At 47.2% G+C, this 21,398-nt stretch overlaps 1 protein-coding gene across 1 annotated transcript in view; it reads left to right on the top strand.

Moving 5' to 3' along the window:
• Window positions 1-12,986: 12,986 nt before the first annotated feature.
• GPR89A (G protein-coupled receptor 89A) overlaps window positions 12,987-21,398 on the top strand; it is a gene marked incomplete at both ends in the record, with an annotated part of 50,890 nt that continues 42,478 nt past the window's right edge. The window contains one exon of the mRNA XM_080691624.1: window positions 12,987-13,028. Coding sequence (XP_080547750.1) covers window positions 12,987-13,028 — 42 coding nt within the window. The remainder of the gene's footprint in view (window positions 13,029-21,398) is intronic.

The raw sequence follows: 21,398 nt of genomic DNA, 5'->3' as shown, positions 1-21,398 counted from the left end.
GCATTCTCCCAAGTTTTTAGCCCCATACCATAAAATATATCCTGAAGCAAGGACAGTAATCATTCTTAAGTACTTCACAGACTGTTAACTAAATATGGATAAAAAGTGATACATTTAGCAAAGTAAAGGAAGAAATGGAGGGGGTGACAGTCTAGAATTCTTGAAAATTATACTACAAAGAATCTCTTTAATAGAGGATTCCTTGCTAAAAGTGGTGCCAAAGAAAGTTAGCTTATCTGAGCCCAAGTGTCAAGAGGCATCACCCCCTGAGACAGTCTGACTCATGGCAGAGAGAAGTTCATGGATACTGAACTTCTTTATGCAGGAACTCTCTAGCCCAAGGCTTGTGCAAGGCCAAGGGCAAGACAGATGCAGATCACTGCTCCTCCCCAGTTCCAGAGGAGTCATTAAGCAAGCGCTGTGTAAGAATGAGCCCAGGACCCCCAACAACATCTTCCACCCCACTCCCTCAGCCTCCTCCTCTTTCCTTCCTCTGACCCTAAACTACCCTTCTATGCATATCATGTACAAATGATTGCACAACCCAAGCTAGCAAAGTCTAGATAAAAATGGTTTGCTGGTTGGATGGAAAACTCTTGAGTGTAAATACAATCTGTAAAACATAGTCAGTGTGTGCCTAGAAGTGATAGTGAAATAGGTACGGAGATTTTTTCCCCTTCTTGCAATTATTGTATTATAACTAAATACATATTTGGGGAGGGGAGGAGAAAAAGGAAATGAGATTCTAGGTCCAGCAAGTTGGGTAAGAGGAAAGAAAAACTTATGAAAGAGAATTCATTCTCTACTGCCTGAGACACTCCCAAAGCCAGGGAGACGGTGGTATTCCGCTCAGGAAGTAGCTTCCAAGGAACAGTGGGACATATTACAGTCTCCAGCCTCACTGCCTTCTGGAAATTCTCCAGGGCAGTCAAAGAATTCTAGGATAATTCACACATTTTCTTGGAGAAGAAAAGTAGATAACCTTTTCTGCACATTTTTCCACCTGTAAAACAGGAGAATAAAGATTCAAGTAAAACATTCATAATGAACTTCACTGGGGAAATCTCTGTCAAAAAAGAGGCATTATTGGAGTAAATGGTCCCGTGTTCTCCAACCCTTCCCATTCTTGTGTCAGAGCTAATAGTTCCATGTTAGACTGTTACAAACCAAATAAAACTAACTTGAATTTTAAGCATCTTTGTCTTTCCTCTTGATCTATCAGCCAAACTAGACAATGAAGAGACTGCCTCAGTTTCTAGTTATTTTTTGTTTGGAGTTGAAGGCCTGGGAAAGGGAGGGGGAGTGATGAGTTATTTGTAAACAGCTCACAGCCAGCTCTCTCCAGGATAAAAAAAAAATCTTGGACTGTAGTGTTTGCCAATTTCCTTTGTGTAAATTTTCCCACCATTACCTTTGTGGTTTTGAGGGGTACTGGAGATTGAACCCACAAGGTAGTCTACCTTCAACCTATACCCCCAGCCCTATTTTTTATTTATTTTAAAACAGGGTCTCACTAAGTTGCTGACACTGGCCTCAAATCTGTGATATTCCTGTCTCAACCTACCAAGTACTGGGATTACAGGCATGTGACACCATGCCTGGCCCATTACCAGTTTTGAGCTGTCAATATAATGTCACTGGACGCAGAGTTGGGAAGAGATGTGCAGGACTACATTATAAAGTTTTTCTGCCATGCAATGGCGATGTAACATGCAACATACAGTAGGTATATATGGGTGTCTTTCCAAGAATCCACGTGATTGAACTCTTGGTGTCCAGGGTGGTGGTATTGGAGGGATGGGAACTTTGAATATGTGAGGCGTAGTGGGAAGTCCTTAGGTCACGGGGGACATGAGATAGTTCTTGTGTGAACAGTTGGTGGTTGGAGTGTGACTTCTTGGTAGTTCCCACAAGAAGACAGTTATAAAAGGAGCAGGCCGGGCCCCTCCCAACTTTCTACTTCCTGGCTGGAGATTTGACTGCCTGCCCTAACACATTATCCTACTATTGCTACCATCCACCATGGGGCCTTCTCCACAATCGAGCTTGATGTAAGTGCTATACCCTTGAACCTCCCAAATAGATAAATTTCTTTTCTTCCTAAGTGGCCTCTATCCAGTATTTTGGTATAGTGATGAAAAGTTAATATATCAAGGAATATAGGTAATAGCAAAATAATTAGGAAGTAGTAAATCTTAAGTACTTATTACCTTTTTTTTTTTTTTGGTGGTACTGGGGATTGAACCCAGGAGCATTCTACCTCTGAGCTACACTCCCAGCCCTATTTTTTTTGAAACAGGACCTCACTAAGTAGTTGAGACTAGCTAAAAACCTCTGATCCCCTGCCGAAGGCCAATTCAGTCCAGTCGGGGCGCAAGTCCACTCGCGATCGAGAATCTCAGAAAAGATGGGGAAGGATAGAGTGAAATACTGCAGCCTCTTATCTGCAGTGACTCTTTCCCTTTTAGGGACTAAATTTCTTTAAGTCCCTAATGACGACGCTCTTGGAAAGAATCTGATATGGACAAGAGCCTTTTGAGCTAATGACACTTTATTACATGAACCCCGAAAAATTTATACCCTTCACCAGTAAAGTTAATAAGAGAAACGGAAGTGAATGCAATCACTGTGAAACAATAGTGAATGACATGTAAACAGAGGTAAAAAAAAAAAAACTAGTCCGGCTTTCAGCTGGCTTTTGGCTTTCAAGAGATTAACTCCATATCTTCTCCCTGATCTTGCAGACAAGCAGTTCCAAAGGGCAATCTTCCAGAAGAAACGGGCACGCCCAAGGCTTGGAGGCTTCTCGGGGAATCCTCTTTAACTTTCTTGGAACTTTCCATCTTTTGGGCTCAGTCCGTATAGCAAGTGTGGGGAGATGTGGTGATTCAGGTGGATGTGATAGAGTTTCTTCAGGTGTTGGCATCTCACCTTCTAAATCTGAAAGCTTAAGCAAACTCACAACACAGTTTGGCAGACAAACACCAAAAACACCATGTAGTTTTTAGATTTAGTTGTCAGATATACTTCCTTAGCTGTGAAACACTTTTTCCCAAACGATAGGCTTATTAGAAACCTATTCATCTTATAAATAATCCATATTTCTGTCCCAGACCCTTTGCAATATCCTTTCCTGGGCCACGTGGCGCCCCTCCCATTTCAGGCAGGGCTCATACTGGGTGTAAAGGTCAGGGATCTTCTTAGCCTTCAGCTCCATTGTATTGGGCAGTATCAGTTGCTCATAAACCGGGTTGCTTTGATGTCACACCCAACGTTTGTCTTCCCGTATCTGGGCAGGATCATAAAGAGAGGTAAATGGAGGCATCGGGTCGCCTCCCCCTCTAGGTTAGTTAGTAATTAGGTTGAAGGTCAGAGATTGAGAGGAAATCTGCGTTTGTAATTGCTGACTAGAATGGTACCACTGCATCTAATCTCTAACTAAGTTCTCTTACTATCTGAACAAAACCAAAGGCATTTAGAGGTTTGGACAAATTACTAGAAATTTTATTTTCCATGGACTCAGTTTCTCTCACAGTCCTGATCTTATACCACCGGAGCAATTCATATAGAGAGTTAAAAGAATACTAGAAGAATAATAGTTATGACAGAATATCTAAAAGTGGAGAATGCTTTTGGCCAGCGACCACACCTTCTCTCGGGGCTTATTTCTCACTTTGAGATTCTGCCTATGGGCTGCATGAATAATAATAATGCAGATGCCGAGAGGGCGTGGCTTTTGCTGGTATCTGCAATCCCCTGTCTCAGGCTCCCAAGAACTGGGATTACAAACAGGTGCCACCACACCTGGATGTGTCCCATTTTTTTAAGTTCAAGCTTATTTATCTGTTCATGGTATTTAACAACTGACTTGCAGACCTCCTGAAGACATAGCAAATGACTTGCCAGACGAAAGCCAGTTCCAACATACTGTTGGGTGGGACGAAGGAAAATCTGATTCTGGGAAGAACATGAAAACTCCAGTCAATAAAGATTTGGTCAGCTCATTCTCTCCCTCTCTACACAAACCTCAGGAAAAGGTGAAAAACAAAGTGTGTTTGTTTAGCCTATGTAAAGAGGCAAAAGAATCACATTTGTTCTCTCGTGTGTCCATGAGAACTTTAGGAAGAGGTAAATGTGTTCATTGCAGATAAAATAAATTGATAACCAAATAAAATTAGAAGCTTCTGCCTGGGAATGAGGATGGGAAGGTGTGCGTGTGTGCGTTACTGGGGATGAAACTTGGGGGCCTTTTACCTCTGGGCTATGCCCTCAGCCCTATATAATTTGAAAACAGGGTCTCACTAAATTCTGAGGCTGGTCACCAACCTGAGATCCTTCTGCCTAAGCCTCCCAAGTACTGGGGTTACGGGTGTGCACCATCACGCCCAGCTCTGCCTGGGACTTATGTCAATTCTCTGTTCAAAATTCTTCAAAAGCGCTTCATTGCCTAACCAATAAATTCTAAATTCCTTACATGATTTGCAAAGCCCTTTACAACTTATTCCAACCTACCAAGAGATGATAGCTAGTTTTACCTGCCAGATCTACTCTATTTTTTATTTTGGGGGTTCAGTCCAGGGGTATTCTACCTATGAACTATACCCCCAACCCTAATTTTATTATTTTTATTTTGACACACACTTGTTAAATATCTGTGGAGGCTGACCTCTGCAGTCCTCCCATCTCAGCTTCCTAAGCACTGGCATGTGCCGCCACACCCAGCGCGCGTGTCTCTCTCTCTCTCTCTCTCTCTCTCTCTCTCTCTCTCTCTCTCTCTCTCTCTCTCTTTTTCTGGTACTGGGGAGTGAATCCAGCGGCATTATACCTCTGAACTACATCCCAGCCCCATGTCTTATTTTTATTTTAAAACAGTGCTAGGTTAGTAAGTCTCACTACTTGCTGAGGCTGTCCTGGAACCTGCAATCCTCCTGTCTCAGCCTCCCAAGTAGTGGTTCTGCAAGCATGTGCCACCATATCCAGCTCTCCCTTTTTCAATAGCAGCTCCATTTTATTATTGGGAAACACTTTTCCTCAACTGGGTGTAGTATTGGTGAGTTCTTTATCATGGTCACCCAAATTCCCTTAATCAAGGGTTAAGATTGTTTTAATCCAAATGAGCCAATCAGATACACTCCCTGGGATGTAAATCTTGAGTAGAACAAGAGAGACTGAAAATTGGTTGGCATTCATTTAGCTTTGTAGAAGCCCCTGAAGAAACTCCCAATCTGTTTCCACCTACCTAGCTTTCCATAGGCTCCCAGCCTTCCTTCAATCTGCTAAGCTATTCGAGCTCCTTTTTAACTCAACACAGCCAAAATCATTACTTCTCTTTGCCACTGAAAGCACCAGATGGAGACACCAACTGTGGCCTCCCCCGTGTCTGCCTGCTCACCATGCTTCCTTTAGCCACGCTGAACCGTCCTCTGGTCTCCAGCATGTCGACTCCCGGCCTACAGCAACGAACGAGCTGAGTAGCATGTTTCAGGCTGCTGTGTTCTTTCCTGCCTTCCCACCCACGAAGGCCATTCAGGGCTCACTTCCAATGTTCCCTTCTTTATGAAATTTCACAGACTTCCATGAAAAGTTTAGATTCTACTTTCGTGTGAATCCTTCTGTTACAGTTCAGGGGATAAAGAAAAAAACATACAAAAGAATGACAAAGAAAGCAGGTACAGTGGCCAGGTAAGGTAGTGCACATCCATAGTGGGAGGCTGAGACAAGTGGAATGCAGGTTCGAGGCCAGCCTCAGCAACTTAGCAAGACCCTCAGCAACTTAGTGAGACCCTGTTTCAAAATTAAAAAATAAAAAGCTGGACATGGTGGCATGCACTTGTAATCTCAACATTCGGGACACTGAGACTGGAGGATTGTGGTTTGATCCCAGCATTCAGGAGGCTGAGACCAGAGAATCGTGGTTCTCAGACACTTAGCGAGGCCCTTCACAACTCAATGAGACCTTGTTTCAAAAACAAAAAGACTAAAGAATAGGGGTGGGAGTGTAGCTCACAGGTAGAATGACCCTGAGTATCAAAAAATAAATAAATAAAAATAAACAAAAATGAACAAATAAATAAGATGGGTGTGGTGGCACACCATTGTAATCCCAGTAGTTGGGAGGCTGAGAAAGGAGGATTGTAGGTTCAAAGCCAGCCTCAGCAACCTAACCAGACCCACAGCAACTTAGTGATATCCTGCTTTAATATAAAAGTAAAATAGGTCTGGGGGTATAGCTTGAAGGTAGAAGTCCCTGGGTTCAATCCCCATACCAAAAAAAAAAAAAAAAACAACAACCCTAATCCAAACCCTAACACAAAACCCAAAGCTGCCGGGCATTACGGTTCTTAGACAGCCTCTGCTACTTAGTGAGGCCTTTTTAACTCAGTGAGACCCTGTTCACAACAAAGAATAAAAACTAGGGTTGGAGGTGTGGCTTGGAGGTAGAATGCCCCTGGGTTCCACCCCCAGTACCAAAAAAAAAAAAAAAATCAAAGCAGAGCTGGGCGTGGTGGTGCACGCTTGTAATCCCAGCATCTGGGAGGCTGAGACAGGAGGATCGTGATTTGAGGACAGCCTCAGCTACTTAGGCCCTCTGCAACTTAGTGACACCCTGTTCCAAAAGAATAAAATATAGAGCAGGGGGTATAGCTCAGAAGTAGAATGCCCCTGGGTTCCATCCCCAGACACACACACACACACACACACACACACAGTAAAGTAAAACCCAAAGCAGGCCTGTGGGGATGGACAGGAGGACAGCAGAGGAAAGAGGGAGGACAGGCCCCAGATGGGACGAGGCTGAGACTGAGTCGCACCTGGATGTGAGGATCTGCTGCATTTGCTGGGGGGTGAGGGCAAAGGTAAAGTGCGCTTCCTCGAACCTCTGGCTAGAAGTGGATGCTAGGGACACGAAGGGACAGTTACTCCCAGGCGACTGCGGGGCAGCCCAGCCCAGGTTGCTAATCCCATAAGACTAAAACCTAGAAGGGCCGAGCCTCAACAAGCCCAGAAGACTGCGGGGCCAGAGAGCCATACCGAGGGTGGTGGGCTGGATGAGTTCCCCGTAGACTTCATAGAAGGGCAGCGGTTTCATGGTAACGTCGGGGTGCACGGGCTGGGGCAGCATGGGGTGCATGTCCACCTCCCGCTTGGGGCCCAGCAGGGGTCCAGGGGTCAAGAGGGCTGGGGGGATGGGGGCTAGAGGGCCAGGGGAGCCTACGGGAGAGGTGCCAGGGGGCAGAGAGAGCAGGGAGAGGTCAGAGGGTCCCAGGGTCTTCCGGGGAAAGCGCCGGCGGTAAAGCTCTTTGATCTTCATCTGGACACTGGGCGCGCAGCTGGACTTGAGGAGGTGCAGGGCCTTGGCCAGGAGCTCGTGCTTCCGTCCACTCTTGTTCCGGCCAGCGAAGCCGAGGAGCACCTGGAGCTCAGACACCCGGAAACTCATCACCATGTGCTGCAGACAAGAACAGGGAAGCCTGAGACTCCTGCCTGGCACAGCCTTCCCTGCCGCCCGGGGACAGGGCCTCCTCCTGCCAGCTCAAGTCGGAAAGGGCTTGGCGGCTAGTGGGTGACCGGCTGGCAGCTGACCTGGCCAAAGGGGCATCTCAGTCCCACCTGAGCACCCTAAGGTCACCTCGCCATCACCGCCCAGAGTGAGGTCAGCTCTCTCCACATGCCTGGAAGTCGAGCAGTGTGGGGGCAGAGCAGGCAGACAGCAGGCCTTCATCAGACACACCTCCGAGTCCGAGGGCCTCCTCCATCCCTGATTGTAGCCTAGACTGGCCACTAAGCTGCTTATCTCCTCCCCGTGCTCCCTCAGACTCTCAGCCTCCTGGGAAGAGCATAGGAGATGGAGAAGAGGAGGGTGAAAAGAGAGATTCGGGCCAGACAACTCCATGGGGAAAGAGGGGCCAGGTTCCTGGACCATCTTGCCCCATGGCCCACCCCTCCCAACCACCTCAATCCATCCCAGATGTTCTCCCCAGGCCTCTGTAGCTTTAAGGCCAGGGCTTTTAGGTCAGGGTTCAATACCTATAACTCCCCAAAATCCTTTACATAACTGTCCTGCCTTACTCCTATTTTTCTGCTAGAGGAACAGGACCAAACTTCTCTTGATCGTGTGGTAGTTTCATGGGTATGTACAGATGACAACATACCAAATTGTGTACTTCAAATACATGCAGTCTGTATATGTCAGTTATGCCTCAATAAAGCTATAATAACATAAACTCACCTCCATTCCTATTGACTTCCTTTGAAAATTGATTTCCTTTGAAAATTTATTCAAAGCCGGGCTTGGTGGAACACACTTGTAATCCCAGTAATTGGGAGGCTGAGACAGGAGGACCATAGGTTCAAAACCAGCCTTGACAACTTAGTGAGGGTCTCAGCAACCTAGTGAGACCCTGTTTCCAAATACGATATAAAATCAGGCTGGAGATGTAGCTTGGAGGTAAAATGCCTCAGTTCAATCCCCAGTACCAACAGCAACAACAAAAATTTATTTGAGATTGGGGCTAAAATGTAGCTAAGTGGTAGAGTATTTAGATAATATGCATTGAATTAAGCCCTGGGTACAGTCCCAAACATCACGCCCATGTGCACACGCGGTGTTATTTGAGGTTATCAATTGTAGCCAGCCTACAGGACAGCACAACACTGGAAGCCAGGGAACCTGAATCTCATCTTCCACGCAAGTTCCATACAGATAAGAACCTTTTCTGTGTTGTTCATTCTCTATCCTCAGTGCCTGGCACATAGTGCACTCCTTGAAATATCTGATTGAGCTGGGCATGGTGACGCACGCTTGTAATCCCCTTGCTTGGGAGGTGCAGGGTTCAGGGAAGGGCATCACGTGTGCGTTCCAGCCCCTCATTCTTTGTTTGGGCCGTGGGCAGGTCAACACTGAGGTAGCACCTCCCCGAGGACTTGCCTCCTGCCGCTAGGATTTCTCTCCCGCTGTTCGCAGCTCCAGGCCCATTGTCCACGTGGCCCCATCCCTGGACGTCACCCCCCCTGCCATCAGCGTGGTCCAGAGGGACTGTAAGCGGCGAGGCCAGGAGGCAGCCTGCCTGACCGCAGCCCTTTGCTTCCGAGTGACCTCCCGCACCCCGGGGCGCTGGGCCCCCCACTTCTGTGAGTGACAAGAGTGTCTGGGAGGCCGCCCCAGCCCGCGCGGCCTCGGTCTCCACACTCCTGTCCACCCTCGCTCTTGCCTCCCGTTCAGACCTGCGGCTCACAGCATCGCTGGACGACTGGATGGCTGGGCCCCGGGCGGCATTTGATGGCTCTGGCCAGAGGCTGGCCCCTCGGCAGCTCCAGCTCAGCGCGGGCAATGTCACCTGTGAGCAGCTGCGCTTCCACGTGCTGGTGAGGAAGGGACAGGAGCGGCTTTGCCTGAGCTGGAGGCCAGCGGAAGGCTGGGCTGGAGAGCGATTTCAACTGGAGCAGCCAGAGCCAAGCTAGGAACGCAAGGCAGTTCAGGCTCTGGGGTCAGGCTGAGCTGCGTGTGAGTCCTAGCGCTGCCGTTTACAACCACCAACTCTGCCAGTCAACCTCAAAGTCTCAGTTTTCTTGTCTGCAAGTGGTGATGATAATTATATTGCCAGGCATGATGGTGCATGCCTGTAATCTCAGTGCTTGGGAGGCTGGGACAGGAGAATCTTAAGTTCAAGGCCACCCTCAGCAATTTAGCAAGGTCCCCAGCAATTCAGGGAGACCTTGTTTCAAAATAAGGACTGAGGTGTGGCTTGAAGGTAGAACACTCCTAGGTTCAAGCCCCCCAAAATAATAATAGTATCACAAAATGATGGTGGTAGTGCTATCATGGGCATCGTAGTAGGATTCAGTTTAATGATATCGATGAGGCCTTGGGGCCGTGCTCCACAGCTAGCAGTGCTGCCAGGGCCCGGGTTGTACCCTGACTCAGGCTCCCTAGGATCCTCGGCTCTGGTTTCCCTCAGGACACATCAGATTATCTTCGGCTGGTGGCCTTGTGCTGGAGGAAGGTTCCCCCACCTCCATCGGAAAGCTGGTCAGCAATGGAGCCCTCCCTGTCCCTGGGTCCCGGCACTGGGGGGCTTGGACCCTGGTGAGATCTGACCTAGGCCCCTCTAATCAGTCTCTCCCCTCTTCTCTCTTTCCCCCAGCTCCAATCCTTCCTCCCTGCCTTCCTGGCATCTCAGGCCCTTCTCTCTCTTCCAGGTCCCCTTCTCCAAAGACTGTGGCCCTGACAATGAATGTGTCACAGACCTGGTGCTTCAAGCTAATATGGACATCAAAGGCTCCAGGTTGGACGGACACTGGCAAGCCAGGGTGACCTGAGAGGGACCAGAAGGAACTTGCAGGGAGCTGGGAGGAGGGGTCAGTCATTACCAGGGATAACAGAAGTGACACTGCGAGGCGTGGTGGCGCACACCTGTAATCCCAGTACTTGGGAGGCTGAGACAGAAGGATATCAGGTTCAAGGCCCACCTCAGCAATTTAGCTAGACCTTGTTTCAAAATAAAAAGTAAAATAGGGCTGGGGGTGTGGGGATGTAGCTCAGAGTTAGAACCGCTTGGTTCAAACTCCAATGCCAAAAAAAAAAAAAAGTAACACTTTTGCTATTCCTTCACCTCCTGTCTCTCCCTTATCCACACTCCCAGGAAGGCCCCATTCGTGGTTCGAGGTGGCCGGCGAAAAGTGCTGGTATCAGCAACTCTGGAGAACAGGAAGGAAAATGCCTACAACACCAGCCTGAACCTGCGCTTCTCTAGAAACCTCCCCCTGGCCAGCCTCCCTGCGCGGGTGCCCTTGGAGGGGGAGGAAGACTGGGGTGTTAGCTGGGGCTGCGAGGCTCTCTCCAGAAAGGCTCGGTGTGTAGAGGCCAGGGTGGAGAGCGGCGGCCTCCCCAGCTCTGGCCTGCACCCCCATTCCTCTGCCCTCAGAGGGGCAGCCCGCTGAAGGTGGAATGCGCAGCCCCTTCCCGTAAGGTGATCAGTGCAACCTAAGAGACTAGAGACCCCAGAGGCCAATTAGGGAAATTTTATTGCAATAAAGGTTAAGCTGCTGGGCTGTCTGCACAGGAGAACAGCTGAACTATAAAAAAAAAGGGGGGGACACTTTTTCTATCAGGGAAGCAAGGAGGGGGTAGTGCCTGTTTGGAAGAGCAAGGGAGGGAGTTGTGGGTGGTCCCGGCAACAGCCAGGCTCAGTTGCTCACAGGTGGCGGGGGTTGGCCTTGGTGGTGGTTAGGGCTGGTGTGTTCCCCCTTGTGACTGTTTTGTTTTGGGTAACTGCTCCTTAGACTGGGCAGACTGCCCTGCGTTATCACTGCACAGCTGTGCTTATGAGACCCACCCCATGCACCCTTTGTCCTAACGTGGGGCACCCTGTTTTCCGGACTGGAGCCAAGGTGAGTTAGGGCCCAGGGTGCAGAAGGGGCTCTGGAGAGCAGGGCTGTGATCTGTGTGCCCTGGGAGTTAGGACAGGAGGCACCAGGGGCTCCTGTGCCTCCATGGTTGATTTGGACTCTGTGTCCCCTCCCCCAGGTGACCTTTGTGCTGGAGTTGGAGCTGCTCTTCCCTCCAGAGCCAGGCTGACCAGCAGCAGGTGAAAACCAAGGGCACTCCTGCCCAGCCCTTTCTACTGGGTCGGGACTAGAGGGCTTGGAGAGGAATCACATGGATTTTCCTAGAAGAGCAGGCTATACAGGGTGTGGAGGGGAGCACCTGTAATCTCAGCACTTAGGAGGCTGACATGGGAGGATTGCAGGTTCAAGGACAGCCTCAGCAACCTAGCAAGACCCAGCAATACATTACAAGATCCTGGTTCAAAACAGAAAATAAGCCAGGTGTGGGCGGTGCACACCTGTGATCCCGGTACTTGGGAGGGTGAGACAGGTGGATTGACAGTTCAGGGCTAGACTTAGTGAAGCTGACAGCAACTTAGCAAGACCCTGTTTCCAAATAAAAATAAAATAGAGCTGAGTGTGTAGCACGGAGTTAGAATGCCCCTGGGTCCAATTCCCAGAACCACAATAATATAATAATAATAATAATAATAATAATAATAATAAAAGGCTGGGGGTGTAGCTGGAAGGTATACTGCACCTGGAGGTCTATCTGAGGAAGAAGTTGGGCTGTGAGCCTCTGTCCCCTGACCCCACAGCAGCAGCCTGGAAAGGAAGGAGACCCTTCAAGACAACTCGGCTCAGATCTCCGCCCACATCCGCTATGAGCCTCACCTCCTGTTCTCTAGGTATGCCCCAGCTCCGGACAACCCATCACATTGTCTCTTCCTCTCCTTCCATGTGCTTCACTGTCCCAGAACACAAACTTTGCGGCTACTCAATCTTTCTGTCCTTACTCCCACTCATGAGGACTTAAAATTGGGACTTAAGCCTCCCAATTTTCTAGGCAGGCTTTGCGCGAGATCAGTAATTGTCGACTTCATCTTATTAGCGACGATCACTAATAATTTTTCGTTTTTTGGTGGTACTGAACCCAGGGGCATTTTACCTCCGAGATTTTTTGTTTTTGCAACAGTGTCTCGCTAGGTAGCTGTGTCGCTATTTGCTGAGGCTGTCCTTGATTTTGTGATCCTCCTGTCTCTGCCTCCCAAGTATCGACTGCAGGAGTGCGCCACCACGCCCGGCTTGATCACTACAACGAATGGAGTTAGCACTTAAAACAAAACGTTAACAATCAGGTGTCATCTCCTCCATAAATAGAAATAAATGCTATTCTGTCCGGTTCCCAATGTTTTGTGTTTTCGGGCTGCGGCATAACCTACCCCCGAGAGCCTGACCACTCCTAGGAAGCCCCGCCCACTCCCGGGCACGGGCGCCGCCGCTGATTGGAGGGCTGAGGCGCAGCTTGATGGCGTCGAGCTGGCGGGCCGCGGCCCGGGCGCTGGCCTGGGGGCGGAGGCCGTGAGGGGCCGGGCGAGCGTGCAGCGGCCTTGGGGAGTGGGAGATGAGGTTCGCGCCCTCCCTCCTCAGACTTCGCCATGAGTTTCCTCATCGACTCCAGCATCATGATCACCTCCCAGGTGAGCCTCCGCCCACGCCCCGGCCCCGCTCCCGCTGGACCAGAGCACCCGAGGCGCGGGAGTCGCCGCGTCCGTCCCCGCCGACCCAGCACCCACCCCACGCCCGCCCCGACTCGGAAGGGTCAGCCAGCCCCAGCGCGCAGAGCCGTCGCCACCCGAGGGGTGCCGTCCCAAAGCTCCCCGCGGCTTCCGGACTCGCCGCCGCCGACCCCCAGACTGGGGGCGGGTTCCGGAAACGGAGTGTGCGGGGAGCCAATCAGGGCCGACCCCGGGTGCAGGCGGCGAGCCAATCAGGGCCGACCCCGGGTGCAGGCGGCGAGCCAATCAGGGCCGACCCCGGGCGCGCGCGCGGCTCGCTGCTAGGCACCAATCCTGGATCCCGGCGCGGAGTGCGATCGCCAGGACTGGAAAGGCTAACGCGTCGTTTATGCACCACCCCCCGTTCTTTGTCCTCTGCTTGCTACTCACCTTTGGAGATCTTTTTCTGACCTTCATTTCTACCCAGTTGGCTGCTTTCATTCATTTGTACAGTCTCCATTTAGCTATCATCTTATAAAGCTGCGTGTACACACACCATACATATATGACACTGACATCCCTGTTTCCTAGAAACTTCCTCTCCCGAGTCTCTCTGCTTTCGCCATGTCACTCGTTACGATTTTTATTTTCTAGCACTTGTCATAGCACTGATATCAGTTATGTATTCCCTGGCGTCTATGTATTTGTGAATTTATTTTTGATACCCTTTTTAATCCGGTTTTATACCTCCCTCCAAGTGCAAGCACTCGATAAATAGAATTATTGACCTCCCTCACATCTTTCCAATAATTTAAAGTGTTCTTAGTTCTTTCAAATGGGAAATGACAGAAACATTTCCCTTTGGGGGCTTAAAGTAAGCTAAATTTTGGGGTTTAATGTAGTTTTCGTACTTATTTCTAGTGCTTCTATCTGAAGAGCACGGTGTCTGTCTCTCCCCATGTATATAGGAGATACATATAATATATTGATATTTATATATCTATATGTTAATATATAGATGTTAATGTATCTATATATTATTTATTGTGGTGCTGTAGATTGAACCCAGAGGCATTCTACCTCTGAACTATACCCCCAGTCCTATTTTATATTTTGAAACAGTGTCTCACTAAGTTATGGAGGGCCTCCCTAAATTGCTAAGGCCAGCTGTGAACCCACAATCCTCCTGTTTTAGCTTTCCAACTACTGGGATTACAGGCATGTGTCACCATGGGTTGCTATCCTTGTCTTTTGAAAAATTTTTATAAGAATCATTTAAGAAAATATGAAACTAGGAAAAACCATCCATAGCCCCACTATTCTAATATAACCGTGTGTGTGTGTGTGTTTCTGAGGGTGGAACCCAGGGGCTTTTCTACCTCCAGGCTATACACCCAGACCTATTTTCTACTTAATTTGGAAACAGGGTCTCACTAAGTTGCCGAGAGCCTCACTAAGTAGCTGAGGCTGGCTTTGAACCTGTGCGATCCTCCTGTCTCAGCCTCCCAAGTGCTGGGATTACAAGCATGCACCACTATGCCCGGCTTCTAATAAAACTTTTCATTTTTAAAATTTACTACCTTTTATGTAATTTCTATAATTTTTATTGGCTGTATAGTATTCAAATGTATCAATATACAATTTTTTTTCTTGCAGTACTGGAACACAGGGACATTCTACCTCCGAGCTACACCCCAAGCCCTATTTTTTATTCTTTATTTTGACACAGGTTCTCACTGAGTTGCAAAGGGCCTCACTAAGTAGCTGAGGTTGTTCACGAACTGGTATCTTCCTGTCTCAATCTCCCAAATGCTGGGATTACAAGCATGCACCACCACGCCCAGCTGTACAAAAAATCTTTATATGTACCTCTCTTGCTTAAAATTTTATAAGTCATCTTTTTGCTTTTGGTGACGACACACTTTTCAGCCAAATACCAATTTAAAAAAAAAAAAAAACATGCTGGGTGTGGTGGCGCACGCTTGTAATCCCTGCTTGGGAGGCAGAGACAGGAGGATTGCGCAGGTTCGCAGCCAGCTGCACTGGTTTATGAGACCCTGTTTCCAAATACAAATATTTTTTAAAAAAATAGGTGTCTGGGAGTGTAGCCCAGAGGTAGAAGGGTTTCCAGGAATCCCAGTACCACACACACACACACACACACACACACACACACACACACACACTATATATATATATATAATAAATAAAATAAAACATTTAAGTAGCTTTTTTTTTTTACTCAGAATAAAAATGTCAGTTAAAAATTTGCTATTGAATTGCAGCCTTTAAAATTTTTAAATGTGGCCGGGCGTGGTTGGCAGGTTTGTAATCTCAGCACTTGGGAGGCTGAGACAGGATGATCGCACAAGTTCAAAGCCATCCTCAGTTACTCAGTGAGGCTCTCAGTAAATTAGGGAGACCCTGTTTCTAAATAAAATATAAAATAGATCTTGGACTGTAGCTTGGAAGTGAATGCCCCTGGGTTCCATCCCCAGTACCACACACACACACACACACACACACACACACACACACACCACACACACACACGAATTTAATGTGGATATAATTTAAAAGTTGAACCAGGCCGGGCATGGTGGCGCACACTTGTAATCCCAGCATTCAGGAGGCTGAGACAGGAGGATCGCAGTTCACAGACAGCCTTGGCTACTTAGTGAGGGACTCTGCAACTTACTGAGACCCTGTTTCAAAATAAAGAATAAAAATATAGGGCAAGGAGTGTAGCTCAGAGATTGAATGCCCCAGGGTTCCATCCCCAGACCCACACACACAAAAAAATAAGTTGAACCAGCCAGGTGTGGTGGGGCAAGCTTGTAATCCCAGTACTTGGGAGGCTGAGATGGGAAGAGCACAGGTTTAAGGCCAGCCCCAGCTACTTAGTGAGGCCCTCTACAACTTAGTGAGACCTTGTTTCAAAATATAGAATTAAAAAATAGGGTTGAGCATGTGGCTCAGAGGTAGAACGGCCCTGGGTTCAATCCTCAGTTCTGGAAAAAAAAAAAAAAAAAAGTTGAACCAAGGAAGTGGCTTTCTAATCTTTCACATTATTTTTCTTACAAAATATTTACTTAACTGTCCAATATGTTCGGAACTAAGACCCAAAGAATCCTTTGCACCAAATTTTCTCCGTCCAAATATTTATGGTTATTTTACTACCATTTATGATATGAATAAAAATGTCACTTCAGGGTGGGTTTACCTGCCCTTGCCCCCAAAGTAACTTTCATTCTTTTTTTTTTTAATCTTTTGTTTTGTTTTGTTTGTTTGTTTGTTTTTGGTGGTACTGGTGTTCCTGGAAACTCTTCTACTTCCGGGCTACACTCCCAGACCTATTTTATATTTTTATCTGGAAACAAGGTCTCTTAAGCCAGCACAGCTGGCTTCAACCTGCACCATCCTCCTGTCTCCGCCTCCCAAGCCTGGGGATTACAAGCGGCGCCACCACGCCCGGCCCAAAGTAACTTTCATTCTAACCACCTTCTTTCTTATTCTCCTGTTTTACTTTCTTCTCGACATTTAGCATGTTGTTCATTTGTATGTTTTTTATAGTTGTTGTTATCTATGGAGAGTATGTTTTCTCTAAAACACCTCTGTGAAGGGGGGGAGAGGGAGGGAGGGAGATAGGAGGAGAGAGAGAGAGAGAGAGGAAGGAGTGGGGGAAGGAGAGAGACCATTGCCTTTGAGGACACACACAACCCCCATTTTTATTTATTTACTTTTTTTTTTTTTTTTTTTTTTTTTTTGCAGTACTGGGGATGGAACCCGGGGCATTCTACCTCCGAGCTACATCTCAGCCCTACTTTTTATTCTTTATTTTGAAACCGGGTCTTACTGAGTGGCAGAGGGCCTCACTAAGTGGCTGAGGCTGGCCTCAAACCATGATTCTCCTGATTCAGCCTCCCAAGTACTGGGGTTGCAAGCGTGCGCCACCACGCCCGGCTCATTCTTACTGTTCTGTTTGAACTAGAAGGTCTATTTAAAATGACACTGAAATCAGAAGTCACATACTTGTCAGCCTCCTACAGCATGTTAGAGGTTGCTCACCATGGAATGAAGCTCAGACTCCTTAATGTGGCCTCTCGGCTCCCTTCTTTTGGGATCCCGGTGTTCAGCGGGGTCATCACCATGTCCCCCACTTCCCTTTGTCCTTTAGACTCCCTAAACCTCTCATTCCTTAACCAGGCTGTGCTCCAGATCTCCACGCTGTCTCCTCTCTTCCTGGGTCTTTCCCTGGTTCCCTCCACTTCGTTCTCTTGGCTGGTCGCCTTCAGGTCTCGGCTTGTATGTCAGGAAGTCGCTTCCACTGGGTTGGCTAGATGTTCCTAGACCTGGTTGCAGGAGACCCTTCACCACGCCCTAGATCAGGCTACCACGTGGTGATAATTACTTGTTTATCTCCTGGAGATTATAAGCCCCACGAGAGCAGCACCTCTGCCTTCTGCTTCAGCATTCCATCCCTAGACCTGGCACGTAGCAAGCATGGGTAAATATTGAAGGAATAAAATGGTGACTGTGCGATCCAAGCAAGATGACTTTACCAGTTCTTTAATAACTGTCTTACTAATGGCGATTTTTTAAAAATCTGTAGCTAATTTTTAACCTAGAGGTTGTTTTTACTCATACCTCTTATTAAAAACAACTGTTATCTATCTCACATGTTTTGAACCCTCTATACTTATCAATTCCCAAGTCTAAGTCCCAAGGTCAAGGCTTCATTCTGCACATTTCTGGGTTTGTTTTCTCTGTGTGTGTGTGTGTGTGTGTGTGTGTGTGTGTGTGTGTGTGTGTGTGTGTGTTGCTGGGGATTGAACCCAGGGGCATTGTACCTCTGAGCTACACCCTCATCCCTATTTTTTCTTTCTTTATTTTGAAATGGGGTCTCACTCAGTTGTGAAGGGCCTCACAAAGTAGCTGAGGCTGTCCACAAACCTGTGATCTTCCTTTCTCAGCCTCCCAAGTACGGGATTACAAGCATGCGCCACCACGCCCAGCTCATTCTGCACATTTCTAAAAGTTTTCATTTTTTTCCCAATAAGAAGCTGTACACCTTCCATTCTGTTTGCAAGCTGTTTGAAATTGCCTTTTCTTTCTGTATTAGATCTTCTAATTCTAGCCAAAATTAATTTTTATGTAATAACATTTATTTTTCCAGTACTGGGAATTGAACCCAGAGGGCTTCTACCTCTGAACAATACCCCCAGACCTATTATATTTTTGCTTTTGAAACAGGATCTCGCTAAGTTGCTGAAGCTGACCACGAGCCTGCAATCCTCTTGTCTAAGCCTCCCAAATGCTGGAATTATAGATGTGTGCCTTCACACCCAGCTTATTATTTATTTATTTATTTATTTATTTATTTATTTATTTATTTATTACAAGAGAAGGTGTCACTGTGTCTCTCAGGCTGGCCTCAAACTCCTCGGCTCAGCTGACCATCCTGCCTTGGCCTCGTGGGTGGCTGGGACTACGGATTCACACCGTGGTGCTCAGCCCCAATTGTTTTTATGTCTGAATGTATGTGTTTATAGCTTTCTTTGTCAATGGGAAAAGAGCCCACAATAAAATTATCTATCTAAACACATCTAGTTCTCTTTTCTTCCATTCCCCATGCCATATACAGACTATAACTTTCCTTGTTTTCTCTTGTGTAAAATCCCATTTTAGGGAGATCTTGGTAGTTTTGTTTTTAATTATCCATCTCCACTATTACATACCATTCCCAATTCTTATTGCCCAGCTTCAGTAATGGCTTCAAATGGCACATACACATGCCCTGAAACTCTGAATTTAAATATCACTACTAAGCCAGGTGTGGTGGCGCACGCTTGTAATCCCCGCGCTTGGGAGGCTAAGACAGGAGGATCGCATGGGTTCGAAGGCAGCCTCAGCTACTTAGTGAGCCTCTTAGCAACTTAGTGAGACCCTGCTTCCAAATAAGTATAAAAATAGGTCTGAGAGTATAGCCTGGAGGGTTCCACCCCCAGTACCACCAAAAAACAAAACAAAACAAAAATAAATATCACTACTAGCCAAAGGGTTTCCGGTTGTTTTTCTCCGAATATGTTTGCTGCTTTTCTTTTATACTTGATCTGGATTCATGAACTCAAGTTACTTTCTCATACGCTCTTCTATTACTAAATTCATATAGAAGGCCTGGGTCACAGCCTTAGTTTGTCTACTGTCAACAGGGACCTGAGCCAGCTCTAGAAACCACACACAGCTTTGCAGTTTGCCAGCACCATGACTTTAACCCTCACCTCACAGAATCCTTCTTCTTCCTTACTTTAATTAGCTACATATTTTACCCCCCCCATAATTCTCTGAGTCTCTGTCATCGTCCTCAAAGCACCCGTTTCCAAGCTCACACCTCGTAGCAGGTGCTCTCGCTCCCTACATTTTAATCTAGGGGGACCTCTGTCTGTGTCGTGGCCATTCTCACCTCCTTTTCTCCCGTGATAGAAATTAAGTTACCCCTTCCCCCTGTGTGACGCCATCCTCTTCACCTATTCCGCTGAGCGGGAGGTAGCTCATCTGGAAGTGCTGACAAGCATGGGTTTTTGGAGGTTTTCTTTTTTTCAAGCATAAGTTTTATTTTTTATTAATTAATTAATTAATTAATTAATTTTGTGAATCTGAGGATGGAACCCAGGGGCATTCGACCTCCGAGCTACACTCCCTGCCCTATTTTATTTATTTATTTATTTATTTATTTATTTATTTATTTATTTATTTGGTGGTCCTGGGGTTCCTGGAAACCCTTCTACCTCCGGGCTACACTCCCAGACCTATTTTATAGTTTTATTTGGAAACAGTCTCTTAAGTCAGCTCAGCTGGCTTCAAATCTATGCGATCCTCCTGTCTCTGCCTCTCAAGCGCGGGGATTACAAGCATGCGCCACCACGCCCGGCTTTTATTCTTTATTTTGAAACTGGGTCTCACTGAGTTGCAGAGGGCCTTACTAAGTAGCTGAGGCTGTCTGCGAACCACGATCCTCCAGTCTCAGCCTCCCTAATGCTGGGATTACAAGCGCGCGCCACCACTCCCGGCTAAACCTAGGTTTTAGAGTCACTCACACAGGCTTTAGTTTGGCTCCTGATTCCGACATTCATGAATCGATTAACTTCCCTAGACTTTCGCTTTCTTTGAGAATAGGACTATGAAACCTATTTTTCTGGATTTTAGTGATTTTATGAGATTTTAATGCTAAAGCACTAAAAAGGAATAGAGTGAAGTCATTTAAGGTTAGCTGCTAATAATGGTAATACTCATGATAACACTGTCAGCTCATCCTCTGGCGTCCACCAGTTCTTCCTCATCTTTGTCTGTCCACTCCTGCCTTCTTCCGCTTGGCCTATACACTTTCCCTTCACCACTCATGCTTCTCTAGGATACTACTGCCTAATGTTTTCTTGCTCATATTTGGCTCTCCCTGGAGTCATTTGTGCTTACTGTCTTTACCTCCCTTTGGTCCCCAACCCACTAGAGTCTGGGTCTGCCTCCACCTCGCTGTTCAGACTCTTCTCCTTAAAGTCATCATTGCCCAGCAAATCTCAGTTCTTTGCACTTTTGTTTGTTTGTTTTTTTCAGTGCTGAGACTTGAACCCCGGACCCTGCAGATGTGAGGCAAGGACTCTACCACTGAGCCACATCCCAAGCCTCTTTGAGCGTTTTTCATTTCTTCTTTTATCATCCCTCTCTCCTTTATTTAATATGCCTTTAAACTTTCTATCCATGGTTTCAGGACACAGCACTCTCCTGGTTCTGTTGTTTCTCTGAACAGTTTTTCTTTGTTTCGTCTTCACATTCCTATCCCTAGTGTTTTCTTCTTGGCACATTGCTCTCTTCCCGATCCTTTTTGCCACTGGATGTTCTCATGTACTTGGTACAACTCACAGGTGTATCTCACTTCCACCTTTGACTCTGTCTTTTATTCAGATGCTGGACACCTTGACCTGGCTGTCCCACTGTCCCTTATGATGTCTAAAAATGAACCCATCCTCTTCTCCATCCCCATTACCAAACTACTATTCTTCTTTATATAAGCTAGGGGGCTCCACTTTTCATCTGTATTCATCCTTGACTCCTTTCTGCTGATTTTATCTTCTAAATAATTCTCAAATTGAGCCAGGCGTGGTGGTGCTCGCTTGTAATCCCAGCATTTGGGAGGCTGAGACCAGGGGATCACGGTTCATGTACAGCCTCAGCTACTTAATGAGGCCCTCTGCAACTCACTGAGACCCGGTTTCAAAATAAAGAATAAGGTGCTGGGCATGGTGGCGCACGCTTGTAATCCCCGCGCTTGGGAGGTGGAGACAGGAGGATCACGCA

The sequence above is a fragment of the Muscardinus avellanarius genome, assembly GCF_963383645.1.
Source record: "Muscardinus avellanarius genome assembly, chromosome: 3".
Taxonomy (NCBI): Eukaryota; Metazoa; Chordata; class Mammalia; order Rodentia; family Gliridae; genus Muscardinus; species Muscardinus avellanarius.
The sequence above is the reverse complement of the archived record's forward strand: the minus strand, read 5'-3'. Positions and strand labels throughout refer to the sequence as shown.